Source organism: Pongo abelii, chromosome 3, assembly GCF_028885655.2.
Source record: "Pongo abelii isolate AG06213 chromosome 3, NHGRI_mPonAbe1-v2.0_pri, whole genome shotgun sequence".
Classification (NCBI taxonomy): domain Eukaryota; kingdom Metazoa; phylum Chordata; class Mammalia; order Primates; family Hominidae; genus Pongo; species Pongo abelii.
In genome coordinates, this window is record NC_071988.2 from 24,228,784 (window position 1) to 24,246,373 (window position 17,590).

The 17,590-nt window shown below is 35.5% G+C and overlaps 1 protein-coding gene across 5 annotated transcripts in view; it reads right to left on the reverse strand.

The window, feature by feature from the left end:
• Positions 1–703: 703 nt before the first annotated feature.
• SEPSECS (Sep (O-phosphoserine) tRNA:Sec (selenocysteine) tRNA synthase) overlaps positions 704–17,590 on the reverse strand; it is a 39,505-nt gene continuing 22,618 nt past the window's right edge. For 4 of the 5 annotated variants that reach the window (XM_024245563.3, XM_054553235.2, XM_054553236.2 and 1 more), the window contains 3 exons: positions 7,002–7,095; positions 5,431–5,521; positions 704–3,945 (listed from right to left, as the gene is read on the reverse strand). In XM_024245563.3, coding sequence (XP_024101331.2) covers positions 3,651–3,945; positions 5,431–5,521; positions 7,002–7,095 — 480 coding nt within the window. In that variant the 3' untranslated portion in view covers positions 704–3,650. 5 annotated transcript variants of the gene reach the window in all.

The following is a 17,590-nucleotide window of genomic DNA, read 5'->3' on the forward strand; positions in this document are numbered from 1 at the left end:
TACAAACATATATTCATTAGCCTTAAACTTATCATCTTACATGCGCACATACCAAAAGGGCAAAAGGAAAGTAAAAAGTAAGGCACAAAAGGATGCATTGAGTGTTAGGTCTGTCTACTAAGATTGGCCATAAGAGACATTAACCAACATAATATGACAGACAAGGCAAAAACTGACTAATAGAACCTTTTCTTAAAAAGCCGTTAATAGCATATTCAATTATTATCAAATTATTCAGGTTGTGAGACTTCTAAAATAACCAAATTTCTGTGTATGCAAAACTGGACTTTTTTCAGTTACAAAATAAGGTTGGCCTCAAAAATGCAAAACATAACAAAATCATTTAAGGGTCTGGCAGAAGTCAGTACATCTCAGAAAGTGGGAAAAGGAAACCCAACTCTTACATGCACCAAATGTGTATGTATTCCAAAAACTTTCTCCGAGTATGAGTCAGACTCACCAGAGTTTCATTATTGTTGTTTTCAGCTGTTGGTTATTTTCCTCTGTGAAATATAACTCTCAGGATGAACTACTAATTCAATATTAAAGTAACATCAGCAGTAAACACAAATTATCTGTTTAAATTTTACTAAAATCTATGGAAGCCACAGACATAGTCTAAAAATACAAGCACATTCTGTAGCCCAGTCCTCAACGACAGTTCTTATTATGAGGTGGTTAAAGACACAGAACCACAGTGAAGTGCTGATCATAATATTAGAAAAATTTAATTTATATTTAAATTTACCATTCTGTATATCAAGTGCCTATTGGCTGAACAGAACTGTATTCAATAATTCATATTGTATAACTTCATTCAACTAATACAAAAAGCTAAATAGAAAGATTTACAGTTGAACACCAGGTTCCTAAGGCTGGCGTCACATATCATTCCCTGATAGAGTGAGAATTCATCAGCAGAGGACCTAAGAACCAAACTGCGAGTTTGATTTAAAATTCCTTTCCCTGCCATGTATAAGTAACACATTGTGTAGTGACCAAAAGAATATTCTATGTTCCACCATTTTCTTTTCTAAGCAGACTGCCACAGCCCAATGACTTTAAAAACCTAACTCCAATATTTTACCTGATAGTTTTAATAAGGGTAGTTGGGTCAAAAAGATAGAAGAGGTTATCTTCGGCAATGATTGGTAATGTATCATCCACTGCCTTCGTCACAGTACAAAGATAACAAAGGCCAATTATGAGGCCTACCAATCAGTACTAGCGAATTATAATAAATACATCCTTTTTAATACTTATGTGTGGAAATGGGAGTGAGTGAAAATGACACTAGGGTGGGGACAAAGGAAAGCCTGAATAGACAGAACTCTTCAAAAACTCTTATGAATTCTATGCCCTCAAATTTTAAGCCAGGAGGAATAGAGCTAGAATTCCAAAACCACTGAAAAAGAAAGGGTTAATAATAAAACCCACAGCTGATTTTCTGCATCAGGAATGAAATATTGTAACATATCTATCATTCACATGTGAGTTCATGTAATTTATCTTCAATTAGAATTATTATCTATTCAGCAGCTGAAGCCCAAGAACTGCTGATACACTGCAGATGAGAAAACATTTGCTACTCTCCCAGCTCTGGCCTTTCTTAAGCTAAATGATGATCACAACAATATAGATCACTTGTTCTATAAAACGATTTTGGCTTACATGTATAGCAAGCTGCACTGCCAGCATTTACATTTGCAACAACATTTCAGTCCCTTTTTTTGATTCTAGAGGTTGCAACTCTTCAGTTTTATTGGTTCAGCAATTTAGTCCCAAATTCTCATTAAAAATTTACACTTTTTAATCCAGCATTTATTGCCTTGAAATGAGTTACTACAGCTATGTAAATTTTTTTAATGTTTGAACCCCAAAGATAAAATAAATACATTTTTAAATAACCTTCATGATATTCATAGTTAAATACTTCATCTCAAAATAGTCATTGACTTCCAAGGTGGTCAAGCCAGTGACCATAGGCGTCTACGTTACACATTAAAGTAAGTAGTATCTGTCCGAGCTCATGTTTACAAACAGTCTGGGACAAGGTACAATGTCAGCAAAATACCAGAAAATCCCTTTCTCATACATAGGTTACAATGCCAAATCAATACGAAAAATGCAGCCCAGAAGGCAACACAGCATTCTCTACCATAGTGTTTTTAAAAGTATGTTCAATGGGCTGTTAACAAATATTTCACTTTAAAAAAATGAGTTTCTCTTTGGATAAGGATATATTAAAACTGGGTTATTTAGTGAAGGAATTCTTAGAGCCTTCAATATGCCAACAGGCAGGTTTGCAAAGGCAGCTCCCAAAATTATTTGTCTGTAAACATTTTCTCCCAATGAGCATCTTTTAGGAACATGATCCACGGAGCTGGTTTTGAGAAACATAGCTTTGGCATGGTGGCATGTTCAGAAGCTTCAGTAAATCTTCAGGCTATGACATCTATTTCTTAAAATAGTCTTAAATAAGTCTATTTCTTAAATTAAGAACAAAAATTATTGTTAAAGCCAGTAAGTCTGGAATTTCAGACTCAGAAAAATGAGCACATGGGCAAGGAGAGGGGAATACACCTGTTTATCATACTATGTGATTTTCATCTTCCTGGCAAAAATATGTGCAAAAATACCCACGTTAGCTAATTTTGATGATGTCTGTGCACAACATCTGAACAAACTAACCAATATATGCAGGCTGCTTAAAGCAAAAACAGTAAATGGAATAATGTTTTCCCTTATCCAAAAGGAAAAATGCACCAGTGAGTGACATATAAAACAATTTATAATGACATGTTTGGAACCCGTGACCCTGGTTATCACTTAAGATTCTCTATATAGTATAGTTTGATGACATTTATAAAGCTATCTTCTTTGAAGTACTACTGAAAGTTGCTATGGTAAACTTCTCTTTACTCAAGGAGTTTATCTACTTTAGAGGAGTATTTCTCAACCTCAGCACTAATGACATTTTGGGCTGGATAGTTCTTTGTTGTGGGAGTTGTCCCGTGCATTGTAGGATGTTGAGCAGCACCCTGGCCTCTAACCTCTAGATGTTAACAGCATCCCACCAGTTGTGACAACCAAAAATGTCTGCAGACGCTGTTCAGATAAGCGAATCATCCCCAGTTGAGACCCACTGCTTTTGAGTCAAAACCAAAGTTTATACCTTGACTGTGCTTCCTTGGGGAATGTCCATTTTACAGGCACATTGTGACTTACACATCTCAACAAACAACTAGTAACTAGTGGCCTAAGAGATCTTTCTCAATTCTGTGTGATCAGAAATGGTAAAGAAAGGTTAGGAGGAAGCACTCTACATTTCAAAGAGAATTCAAGGTAATTTTACTGTCATTACACTAGTAAAAATTATCTGAGTCATGATGCTTAATTGATAGATATTCTAACAATTAGAAAAATGCTAATTGTATATTATAACCTGTTAAGGATCACAAGGATTGATGCAGTCTAAAAATGGGAAACTTAACAATCATCAATGGCTAGTTCAGACCACAGTCTGCTCCTTGACTGAATATTACCATGAAATTCTCAATTCAAAAATCTCAAGTCTTATCTTTAAACTGCTTGCTTGTACTACAGCCTTATCATTTCTTTCAAATGATCAAGAAGAAACCCTTTGCATGTCATGAAGAAGCATCCTGGTATGTGTCAAGAAGTACATTATCTAGTTTTAAAGCCATTTCTTCAATATCCACATCTTCAGTTTTGTCATAATTGTCATCACTCTCTTTACTTTGTTCTTTTCTTACTGCCTTTAAACACTTGTCAAGTCTCTTTATGAACAGGTCCACATCCTGCATCTTCATTCCGATGGCTGATGCAGCATTGAGGTAAGCACAAGGGTAATTATTTGTATGTGACATAAAGCCTCTGAAAGTATAGCCACTCACAGTTTGCACAGACCCAAGAGGCACAACCCTGAAAGAAGAAAGATTTACCAGTTTAATATGTCTGGTAATGGTAACACAATGTCACCCATAAACAAAAGATGTGTGTTATTACAAAGCCTTACATCCACTTATTACGAAGTTTAAAACAGCCATAAATCATGGCCTACGAAAATAGACTGTATCGACTTTAAAATGAAATTCTATAATACACTGCTTTTTTACATAGAAAAGTCCTGCCTCGTGATTATCGTTTACTTATCTTCTATTAAAGACCTATAAGCTCCAGGAATCTCTTTTGATTTTATTTTTGCCAGTATCTTTTCCTGTTTACCTGAAGCTCTAGGAATCTTAAACACCTCTACATCTTCTTTAAAGAGATAAAAAGAAAATGATTTGGTTTTGTACCAAATCTGGAATATGACTTCATATATACACACTTTACTCAAATATTGAAATTTGCAAGTCAAACCACTGTAATTGTCATGTGTTACCTCAAATAATCAACAAACTAAAAGTCTAACTTTTAGTTAGACTAAAATCAGTGCTATACAATGGATAGTTTTAAAGCACAGATACGGAAGAAGTTATGTAACTGTTTATAGTGGGGTGGTAGTCAGCAAACAGTAATATTCAGCAAAGGCACCTGCATTTTTAAAGCTTGATTTCACTGGCATATTAGATATAAGCAGATTTCTAATAGTTTAATTGCTTAGCTTTTTTTTTTTTTTTCCAAAGAAGTCAATTAGGCTCAACCTAAACACAAAGACAAATAGTGGCAATACTAAAAGCAATGTCAAGAAAACCATTTTACAAGTGTCAAAACTATATTGTATATAGATAAGAGTTCATCAAGGTAAAAAGTAAATTAATCAAAGATTTTACTTTAAAAAGTTGTCCTGTGATATAAAATCTCTATCCTCCGGTAACTACAGAAAAATTCTTTAATAGAAGCATATGAAGTATTTACAGCAAGATATTTCTTTTCAAGTCATTTTTCTCTGACCTCATCAAATCTAAAATGAAAAATGAGATTCATTTTTCAGGCCATGTATATAGAAGAGGAAAAAGTAAAATTTTCTGAGGCAGTTACATAGGCAAGGATTGCGTACTCTTTTTTTTAGTTTAGGAAGAAGGCTTTTCCTTAAGAACACTTTTACTTCAATTTAGTGATGAAGATGGCTTATTTTTAAAACCATAATGTAACTTGCCGAAGATCATCTAACAAAGGAAATAAAGACAAAAAATCTATGTAGAGAGGTAATAAAACTTTGTTTCTGTACATCTATGAAAACAAACAAGATTCATGTCTTTTTGTGACTATTTCAGGCATAAGCAGTCCACAGGTGGGCATTCAGTAGCCTTACAGATTCTCTAACTCATCATTCTTTACTCCATGATGAATTCGCAGGTATAGTTCAGGATATACTTGGGGGACTATTGTTGAGAAAAGGTATTTTATTGGAGTTAAGTTTGAAAAGACAAATAAACCCATATCTATCTTTAACATACTTACCTGGCTCCAGAAACCTGTCTGGTAAAAAGCATCGAGCCTAGCTGAGTGACAGCTTTGTCATGGTGTTCATCTAGTGTTTTAAGTGTCATAGCTAAAAAAGAAAAAAGTATCCTAATAAGCCTTGGTTTACTGGCATAAAAATCACTCAAATAATAACAATAATAATGATGAAGACATTACTTTTTATTCGATGTCAAGTGGCACAATTTCACTTTAATGTACTTAATAAATCATAGGGATTTGTTTATATATCAGACAAAAATATTTTAATGTAAATTAACATCTCCAAATACAAAACAGAATTTCCATATCATCCTTCAGGAGAGTAAATTTTTCCAACTAAATAGATGAAACAATAACATGATCAGTATGGCTGTTTATTCAAATTCAACCAAGTTTTAAAAACTTGTAAAGTGAGGATGTGGGATATATTTCAGTACATATATAAAACTAAGTAAGATCAAATTCTGCATATGGAAATGGAAATGGTCATTCTGAGGCTGTGTGGGTAAACTGGATTGCATACATAGCGCCACTCGTGGCTACCATTTACTAAGGACTCGCCATGCTAGATGCTTCCCAAACAATCTCAACCAACCATTTAACAATTTTGCACGTGAGGGTAAAGGAAGTCAGAGGCTAGGACATGGAAGATTCGGAATTCAAGCTACACAATATCACCTTCTATAACATCTACATAGATCATAAATCAGCAAAGGACTAATTGGGGTGGTTTTTATTATATATTGGTGTTCAAATGGTATTCCACAGAAGCCCATTCCTAAAAAAGGCTTCAGCTACAAATGATTCACCTTCCTTTCTTCAGATATATGTGAAATATGAAACATTATATTACATATATTCACAATTTAAAAGGGGGTAATTATGAAGCTTAAAAGATAATTTAGTTCATAAAAGTCAACATTCACATTATTGTTTTTAGTAGCCCCTACATTACATGATAAAAACACATAGTCCTTATATATACAAATGAAAATATCATAAATACAAATTTCTCTAACATCCGTAGGCTAAAGAAAGCAAGCAATAATGACATTAAAAACAACATAAGAAAAGATTTAATTTCTGATATGTTGGGGTTTTGTTAACTGGAGAAAGTTTTGTTTATTTGTTTAGTTTAAATAATAGAGACAAGGTCTCACTATGTTGCCCAGGCTGGTTTTGAGCTCCTGAGCTTAAGTGATCTCCTGCCTCAGCCTCCTAAAGTGCTAGGATTACAGGCGTGGGCCACCACACCCGACCTGGAGAAAGCTTTAATTATTTATAAATGGAGTTATGGTTAGAAACAGGACTTTAAGTATTATTTTCTGCATTTTTGTTATAATACTTAATATTGATTCTGATTCTCTCAGTGTATAGGCTTTATCTTAGAACTATATTAAAGCATTTCAAAAGCCTAACTAAACTTTTTCAATTTACAAATTAAAATACTGTGGTGAATTTAGAAATATCATTATAACTAGAAAGAGTTTTCTCTCCTTCTAGAAGTATCAGCTTCCTCCTAGAGTGGATCATAAGTATTTGTTTTTCTTTAGGAAAAAAGAAATTACCTAAAGATATGGGATTGTGAGGTGTATGCAACAGTCTTTCATTGTAGGCTTCTGACAACTTCTTTATTTGGTTGGACAAATATGAAAACATTTCCTGCAACAACAAAATGTCACATTTAAAACAAATCAAATATCTACTGCCAGATTTAATAAGACAAAAATCTGATTGGTATGAGGTCTACATTTTAAATTAACTCATCCACGTGCCTTAAGACCAGTTCTCTCCTTTGCCACAATACAGTGAAATTCAAAGCTGCCACAACTATCAGAAGCCACAGGATTTCAGCAAAGGCAAAGAACCAGCACATTTTCTCCCTTCACTATTAAGTATCTATCACAAATCCATCTTCTTCTCAGAACCTCCAGACCTACCAGTCTGGTCCTCGTAGCCATCAACCTCTTCCCTGGACACAGCAATAGATCCTAAATGATTTTTTTGCCTGTTCTCCACCCTTCTATAATCTGTTCTACACTCAGAGACTAGAGAGGTCTTTCAAAAGCATACCAGTTCATGCTTCTCCCCTGATGACTTCCTCCAGTAACTATTAGAAAACCACACTCTTCATCTCTAAGGCCCCACATAATGTGACCCAGCCAACATACTCAACCTAGTGACTATCATTTCCCCTAGTCACTACACACCAGTCACATTAGCATCCTTTCCAATCATTCTAGTGTTCAAACCTTTGTGCTTGCTTTCCCTGCATTTCCTAGATCATTCCCCAAGTGGTCCCTCTTGTCAAATGCTAAAGACACCTTCCTTTGTTAACTTTGCTATTAAAGTAGCTTTCCAACTCTGCCAGTCTCCTTCCCAATCCCAATCTCCTTCCAACATATTACCTATTTTGGTTCCTTCACTATACTTGCCACAATCTGAAATTATCTCATGTATTTGCTTAAATGGATATTGCCTATTACTACCCATTACAAGGGAAAAACTCCTTGACCACAAGGACTTTGTCTTCTTCACCACCGTTGCCCTAACACCAAGAAAAATGTGCCAGACTTTAGTACGCAAGTTATTTAGGAAAAGGTAGTTTATAAATGTGTTTCCTTTAAATCACACGACATTAAAGTGAACAATTCCCTTACTTCAATTAAAAGAATACAGCAACTCCTATAGTCCAAGCTTGAGCCCAGGAGTTCAACACCAGCCTGGGTAACATAACAAAAACAAAAACAAAAACAAAAAAAAACAAAAAAAGGCAACTAAAACTAAAAATTGTCCCACTGAAAAATAAAATATATTCAATAGTAGAAAATATAATAAAAATGTATTTTACAAGTATCAAACATCACATGTATATAAGCAGCAATTTAACAGTTACAAGTAAATATTAAGTTCGCAACTATTTGACCTAAAATTTTACTTTCTTCTCCTCACAAGACCTTTAAAAGTGTTGAAAAATCAGTATCTGTCCAACTACATCTGCAGCTAAACAAACCCATTTGCACTGAGCTCCTCTAATCACAGAAAAAACATATAAACTCTAAAGATACAACAAACAGCCAGGGGCTAACAGAGTACCCAAGCAGAGACAGCAAGAAATGACACTTCTCCAACCTCAGAGGCCAAGATACTCTCATCCCACACTGAGTCCCAGAGGAATTTTTCCATGTCTGAAGCACACAGATGACTAACTCCATCTTTTGTTAGGTAAAGCTTAAGAAAATTCCTAGCAGGTTTATGAATTACTAATGAGTCTACTTCAGACCACAAACATTTTCACTTCTGTCAACCCACTACATATATTTTATATTCTCACCTACAAATTTTTGAATAATCATTTTTAAATTTTAGGATACTTTATAAAATTAATTCTCAGAATGCTGGAATTACAAAAATCTTCGATCACTAAAATAAATTCATTCCTTTTATATTCAAAAAGTTAACATCTACAGTGGCCATACCTAATGAAGCTATTAATAAATGTTACTGTTACATGAGATAAGCCTTTCTCTTTTGTTATTTAAAGTATAGAGAAATATTTAAGGAGACAAATGTCATTATCATTTCCAGAAACAAACAAAAAAAACATCTTTTCTTAGACATATAAAAATATCCTGGGCCAAACGTGGTGGCTCATGCCTGTAATCCCAGCATTTTTGGGAGGCTGAGGCGGGTGGATCACCTGAGGTCAGCAGTTCGAGACCAGCCTGGCCAACATGGTGAAACCCCTTATCTACTGAAAATACAAAATTAGCCAGGCATGGTGACGTGAGCCTGCAATCCTAGCTACTCGGGAGGCTGAGGCATGAGATTCACTTGAGACCGGGAGGCGGAGGTTGCAGTGAGCCAAGATTGCGCCAGTTTCACTATGTTAGTCAGGCTGGTCTCAAACTCCTGACCTCAGGTGATCCACCTGCCTCGGCCTCCCAAAGTGCTGGGATTACACCTGGCCCTGGTCCCTCCTTCTTAACCCAATATTCCCATACTACGAAAGGTGAAACAATAAGATAACCAAATGGAACAAATCAACAGTTTTTCCAGCAATTAGAACAATTCATAATTTTTTAGTAACACACCAGGGTTAATAAAGAGGAGAATTCCTGGGTTTCATCCATATATTTTCATCTCCTATAACTAGGTTACTAATTTAAATGCTGTTTTTAAAGCAGTCACATATTTTCATTTAGATATTAAATGCTGATTTTTCTTCACTTATATTATTCACCAAAGTCTTAACTGGCCTCTGCCTTTCCAATTTACTCTGAAATTCATCAACCTCCCACAGGCAGAAACAAATCTCATAGGCAGGAAATGCCTTTTACAGAGACTTACCCCCTACAAACCGCCTAACAACAACATAACCCACATCCATCCTTCATTTATCCTCAAGCATATATTCATGAAGCAAAATTTTCTCCAGTTTACATATTTCAGTGGTGAAGACAATTTAAAATATTATTCTATCTACTTTGGCAGCCACATTAAATGCCAATGTGGTCACATTTGTGAACAAGCTGAACCTGATGAGTACTTAATTTGTACTCAGGTTAGCTATTTCTGAAAAAAGAGAAAGTGTTTCCTAAGTAACACCCCTAGAGGGTGCTTTTAAACTTACTGATGCATACATGGCTATTAAAAAGTGAATTTGCCCAATGTTCAACTTCTAATACTTTAACAAATTAGTTTTTACCAGTTCTATCAATCACTTGCTAATGCCACTAGAATTCCTTTTGAACTGTAGGTAATATTAGGATAGTATTTTTAGACTACGAAGATAACACTAAAGTAATTAAATCTCGTATCACTAGTACGGGAGTAATTAGATTTAAAAAAATTTGAAGCAAGTTCACATCCATCAACAAATATTTATAATATGTTTACTCTGTGTAAAGGGTTATAAGTAAACCAATAAGCAAATATGTTTTAAATATCTTAAAGCATAATATGCTGAATTCTATAATATTCCACATGTTAAGCTCCTAAATGCTCTCCTATTAATATTACTACATTTTAAAAATATTGCTTAGGAGACTATACCACTATCCTACACTAATACTTAGCTAAGCAGTTTTTTACCTGATATATTAAAGCTACTACAGAACCTGTACTATTTTTTGCTACAGTTAAATCTATAACTGACATTTATTATAAAATACTTCTGTAAAGAAAGAAATTTATAAGCAACCCAAGCAAATGTATATAGAAAGATCTTACTTAAAAGAAATGAAATATTATTGATTTTCCGTGTTCTCTGTGCTGTATTTAACGTAATTTTAAGAGACTTTTCACTAGAGATAAACTGAACTGTATACCTGAATGCTAATGTCAGCTACATTTCTAGAATAAAAATACAAAACTTTACACCACAGTTCAAGATGTTAATGGAAGAGAAGTTGAATTATGTTAAGCATTATCTTTCATATGGCCTTTTGCAAAGTGATTTGTAGTCATGAAATCCGACATCTATCCTGTCTCTCCCAGAATCCAAAGATGTGCATAATTCACTAAATTTTAAGTGAAACGGTCTTATGTAATCACGCCTTTGGAAACATACTGTTTCATGTTATAGGATAAAATAAAAATGGAACCTCACATATTATTACAATACATTTCACAAGGCAGGTAATAAACCAAAAGAAACATACCCAGTAGTCTACTATTTCAAAGATAACATGAATGGATGGATGGATGACCGACAGTAGGTAAATACTGAAGCAGACAGATGTCCATATTGGAGGAAAACAGTACTAAATATGACATGCTGCTGTCTACGACTGTGGTCAGCTAAAAGGATCCAGGCGCACTTGGCGAATCTTGCCTCAGAGGCTACACCCATCTGCATTCAAGTTGTTAAGGCCCCATATGTAGGCTTGAAATCAGATGCTTCTGCAGAGATTCAACTACTCCACTTGCAGGGCTGCAAATCTAGCAGTGTTTTCAAACTTAGCTCTGCTATAAGGACACTGAAGTGTATGACGTTCTTTTAAAACTTAGTTTGTCCCCCAGTTTTTAGCTCACAAATTCCAGCCACCGAGCAGCCATAGTGCTGTTATTCTTCTTCCACTTATCCAATTCAGCAAATATTTGCAACAATAAATGATTACCTGCCTTCCCTGTTCAGCAAAGTACTCTTCTAAAAGGAAAGCCAAACAGAATAATGATCTTCTCCAGAAGCAAAACAGAAGTGAGGATAAACTTCTAAGACCACAGACTTTCTTTCTGCATAGACAAACTAAAAGATACCGTCTTACATTTTAACCTCTTTTTTAAAAAGGGTTAAATTCATGGTTATTCCTCCCCTCAATGAAGCAAATGTGTTGATCAGGAAGGGGATAAGGGCAAAGAGGCTCAATTCACACACAGAGCTCCACTCTCTCTGATCCTTTCACCCTTCAAAAAAGAAAGCTTAAGAAGGAATGGCTTCAAGCTGAGTTCTTGTCTGCCACTACTGTGAAAAAGATAAAGCCTTTTCTGAAGAGATATAGCTAGATGAAATAACCTCTAAAAATATCATTGTGGTGAATAAGGGCATAGAATGAAAAAAATTCTAAGTTTTCTTTTAACATTCTTTTTTTAGTACACAATAACACCAATAATATAAAAAGGAGCTCTCAGTGATGGTATATAAATAGCTCCGGCTGGAGCAAAATAGCTTTGCCTCAGCTTCTCCAGAGCTGAACCAATAAACTATCACGATTAAATTTTCACAGTTCAAAAGCAAGTCCATTTAAACAAAAGAGGCCCTTATTTCTGCAACAAATCCAATAAAAAAACATATTTATGCTACATATATGCAATTATGGTTTATGGAAGACATCCACATTTTTCAACAGAGAAACCTGCCTTCTGAATGAAGTTGTTAAAAAAGCTAACTTACAGTGACAGAGTTCTCAAATGGGCATCTTAATACTTTGAAAATTACTCCTAGAGATACTCTCTCTTATAAATTCTATACAGAGAATTTTAAATAAAACCAATTAGTACATTAGAGAGCCTTTGGGGTTTTATATACCTCCACTAGATAGAGTGGGAGGGTCACAAGATCATCATCTTTATGGCTCAAATGCCTAGCACACAGCGAGTGATCACTCCCTCAACAATGGATGAGTGACTGGAAGCAGTGACAAGAAAGTGGTAAGACGGAAAGCGCACAGACTTTAGCATCACACAGACCTGGGTTTCAATGGCAATTCTGGTACTTATACGTGGTACTTGGGCGAGTACTTAACTCCTCTGGGCCTCAATTTTATCTGCAAAATGGGGATAATTCCTACCTCATACACTTGCTCTGGGTATTACAGGAAATAATAAATACAGTGAATCTAGCACAGTTCCTGGCATACAGCAGAGACATTGATAAAAATGTTAGCTCCCCACCTACCTATTTTTCCCCTAGCCTAAAAGGGTTTTCAGGATTAAAAAAAACTAAAGTTAGCTAGCAGGACTCCTACAGACACATGATAATACACTGTAGCTATAATCCTGTTCTTGTCCTGTTCCTGTTTATTCTACTCTGGTCTATATATCTAGATAAAAGGAAAAGAACAAAGTTCTGAATGTTACAAAGAGAGTTACCTCCTGACATCTGAGATGAAGGCATCCAATTCATGAATACTACTCCAACATAAAATTTCTCCCATAAAGTGTTTACCCAGTGATAATAAAGAACAAAGTCCCAATGAAACTGAGCAGCCTGCTGGATTCATTCACTAGCTGAGCTACATATTCCTGCAGGTCATTCTCAAAGGAGATGGATTTTCACTCATGCTAAGCAAAATGTACACATGCATGGGACTTTGGAATCAATTATCTACAAGTAGTCAAAAATCTTAAAGTCAAAAACCTAAATGTCACAAGACAGAACAATCAAGACATAACAGAAATTCCAAAAAGATGACAAAATCCCTAAAATCAACAATTCCAAAATCTTAAGGTTAGAAAAGTGCTTCTGCTAGGCAGGAAGTACAATGCCTGTTATATACAACAGGTAATCTCCATTCCTTTTCACAAGTTTTTGACTATATCCATATAGTTGAATATTTAGAGAAATGTTTCTATAAGAACATAGAAATATACAGTAGATTATTCCCTTAAAAAAAAAAAAAGGCTGGGTGCAGTAGCTTATGCCTGTATCCCAGCACTCTGGGAGGCTGAGGCAAGAGGACTGCTTGAGCTCAGGAGTTCGAGACCAAACTGGGCAACATGGCAAGACCCTGTCTCTACAAAAAGTAAAAAAAAAAAAAAAAATTTAGACCGGCATGGTGGCGTGCACCTGTGGACACCAGTTACTCAAGAGACTGAGGTGGGAGGATCACCTGAACCCAGGGAGGTCAAGGCTGCAGTGAGCCATGATCATGACACTACACTCCAGCCTGGGTGACAGAATGAGACCCCATCTTAAAAAAAAAAAAAAAAAGAGCATAGAATTCACAATGGAAATCAGTATCAAAATATTATTTGCAACTGGACACAGAGGTACATGCCTATAGTCTTAGCTACTTGGGAGGCTGAGATGGGAGGACTGCTTGAGCTCAGGAGTTCAAGCCCAGCCTGGGCAGCATAGCAAGACCCCATATCTTTAAAAATGTGTGTGTGTGTGTGTGTGTGTGTGTGTGTATAAAATTTGCTTTCTGACTAATTTTCCAGAAAGACACTTATTCTATATAAAATATGAGATGATTATACAACATTTGATCCAGGTGTTCTTAAATACCCTGTGTTCATACATTCAACAAACATATGATGAGCATCCACTATATATCAAGTAAGGGATGCTAAGAATAGAGGGATGGATGGCAAATCCCAAGTGGGCATTAGTCTACCAAAGTACTCATAATTAAGGACCAAGTTTCATTTCAGACACATAATAGTAATTTTTTAGAAGAGTACACTCAAACCCTCAGTTTAATTTGCTAATTAAATAAGTTTAACTACAAAATTACTCAAGATTTACATTAGTTTATTGTAGTAAATATTGCATATTATTATTTTTATTTATGGTTTCGAAGTCAAGAACAAAAGCAAGAAATACTAAATAACATGTTTACTTGGCATTATAAGGGCAGCATATAGAAATCTTAAAAGTTTCACCCCTCAGCAAATGCAAGAGAACTGAAATCATAACAGTCTCTCAGACCACAGCACAACTAAATTATAACTCAAGGTTAAGAAACTCACTCAAAACCACACAACTGAAACTGAACAACCTGCTCCTGAATGACTCCTGGGTAAATAACGAAATTAAGGCAGAAATAAAGAAGTTCTTTGAAACTAATGAGAACAAAGAGATAACATACTGGAATCTCTGGGATACAGCTAAAGCAATGTTAAGAGGGAAATTTATAGCTCTAAATGCTCACATCAAAAAGCCAGAAAGATCCCAAATTGACATTCTAACATCAACTAAAAGAAGTAGACAACCAAGAGCAAACAAATCCCAAAGCTAACAGAAGACAAGAAACAACCAAGATCACAGTGGAACTGAAGGAGACAGAGACACGAAAAACCGTTAAAAAAAAAAAAAAAAAAAAAAAAGCCAACGAATCCAGGAGCTGGTTTTTAAAAAAAATTAATAAAAAATAGGTAGATTGTTAGCTAGATTAATAACAAAAGAGAGAAGAATCAAATAGACACAACAAAAATGATAAATGGGGTATCACCACTGACCCACCGAAATACAAACAACCATCAGAGAATACTATAAACATCACTACGAAAATAAACTAGAAAATGTAGAAGAAATGGATAAATTCCTGCATACATACACCCTCCCAAGACTGAACCAGGAAGAAGTTGAGTCCCTGAATAGACCAAGAACAAGTTCTGAAATTGAGGCAGTAATTAACAGCCTACCAACCAAAAAAAGCCCAGGACCAGACGGATTTACAGCTGAATTCTACCAGAGGTACAAAGAGAAGCTGGTACCATTTCTTCTGAAACTATTGCAAACAATTGAAAAGGAGGGACTCCTCCTTAACTCATTTTATGAGGCGAGCATCATCCTGATATCAAAACCCGGCAGAAATTAAAAAAAAAACAAAACTTCAGGCCAATATCCCTGATGAACATCGACGCAAAAATCCTCAATAAATTCCTGGCAAACCACGAGAACATCCAGGAGCACATCCAGCAGCACATCAAAAAGCTTATCCACCATGACTCAGTAGGCTTCATTCCCAGGATGCAAGGCTGGTTCAACACACGCATCAATAAATGTAATTCATCAAATAAACAGAACTAAAGACAAAAACCATGATTATCTCAATAGATGCAGAAAATACCTTTGGTAAAATTCAACATCCCTTCATGTTAAAAACTCTCAATAAATTAAGTATTGAAGGAACATATCTCAAAATAATAATAGCCATTTATGACAAACCCACAGCCAATATCATACTGAATGGGCAAAAGCTGGAAACATTCCCCTTGAAAACCAGCTCAAGACAAGGATGCCCTCCCTCACCACTCTTATTCAACATACTATTGGAAGTTCTGGCCAGGCCAATCAGGCAAGAGAAAGAAATAAAGGGTATTCAAATGGGAAGAGAAGAAGTCAAACTGTCTCTGGTTGCAGATGACATGATACTGTATCTAGAAAACCCCATTGTCTCAGCCCTCTTCAAGGGAAACTACAAACCACTGCTCAAGGAAATTACAGAGGACACAAACAAATGTAAAAACATTCCATATTATGGATAGGAAGAACTACTATCATGAAAATGGCCACACTGCCCAAAGAAATTTATAGAGTCAATGTTATTTCCATCAAACTACCATTGACATTCCTCATAGAATTAGAAAAAAACTATTTAAAAATTCACATGGAACCAAAACAGAGTCCGCATAGCCAAGACAATCCTAAGCAAAAAGAACAAAGCTGGAGACATCATGCTACCCAACTTCAAACTATACTACAGGGCTACAGTAACCAAAACAGCATGGTACTGGTACAAAAACAGACACATAGGCCAATGAAACAGAATAGATAACTCAGAAATAAGACCACACATCTACAACCATCTGATCTTTGGCAAACCTGACAAAAACAAGCAATGGGGAAAGGATTCTCTATTTAATAAATGGTGCTGGGAAAACTGGCTAGCCATATGCAGAAACTTGAAACTGAACCCCTTCCTTACACCTTATACAAAAATTAACTCAAGATGGATTAAAGACTTAAATGTAAACCCCCAAATTATAAAAACCCTAGAAGAAAATCTAGGCAATACCATACAGGACATTGGCACAGGCAAAGATTTCATGACGAAAATGTCAAAAGCAACTGCAACAAAAGCAAACATTGACAAATGTGATCTAATTAAACTAAAGAGCTCCTGCACAGCAAAAGAAACTATCATCAGAGTGAACTGACAACCTACAGAATGGGAAAAAAATTTTGCAACTTACCCTTCTGACAAAGGTCTAATATCCAGTCTACAATGAACTTATCCAGTCTACAATGAACTTAAACAAATTTACAAGAAAAAAAATCAAACAACCCCATTAAAAAGTGGGCAAAGGACATGAACAGACACTTCTCAAAAGAAGACATCCATACAACCAACAAACATATGAATAAAAGCTCAAAATCACTGATCATGAGAGAAATGCAAATCAAAACCACAATGAGATACCATCTCATGCCAGTCAGAATGGTGATTATTAAAAAGTCAAGAAACAACAGATGCTGGCAAGGTTGCAGAGAAATAGGAACACTTTTACACTGTTGGTGGGAATGTAAATTAGTTCAACCATTGTGGAAAACAGTGTGGGGATTCCTCAAAGATCTAGAACCAGAAATGCCATTCGACCCAGCAATCCCATCACTGGATATATATCCAAAGGAATATAAATTATTCTATTATAAAGATACATGCACACGTATGTTCAATGCAGCACTATTCACAATAGCAAAGACATGGAATCAACCCAATTGCTCATCAATGATAGACTGGATAAAGAAAATGTGGCACATCTACACCATGGAATACTATGCAGCCTTAAAAAGAAATGACATCATGTCCTTTGCATGGACATGGATGGAGCTGAAAGACTATCCTCAGCAAACTAAAGCAGGAACAGAAAACCAAATACTGCATGGTCTCACTCTAAGTGGGAGCTGAACAATGAGAACACACAA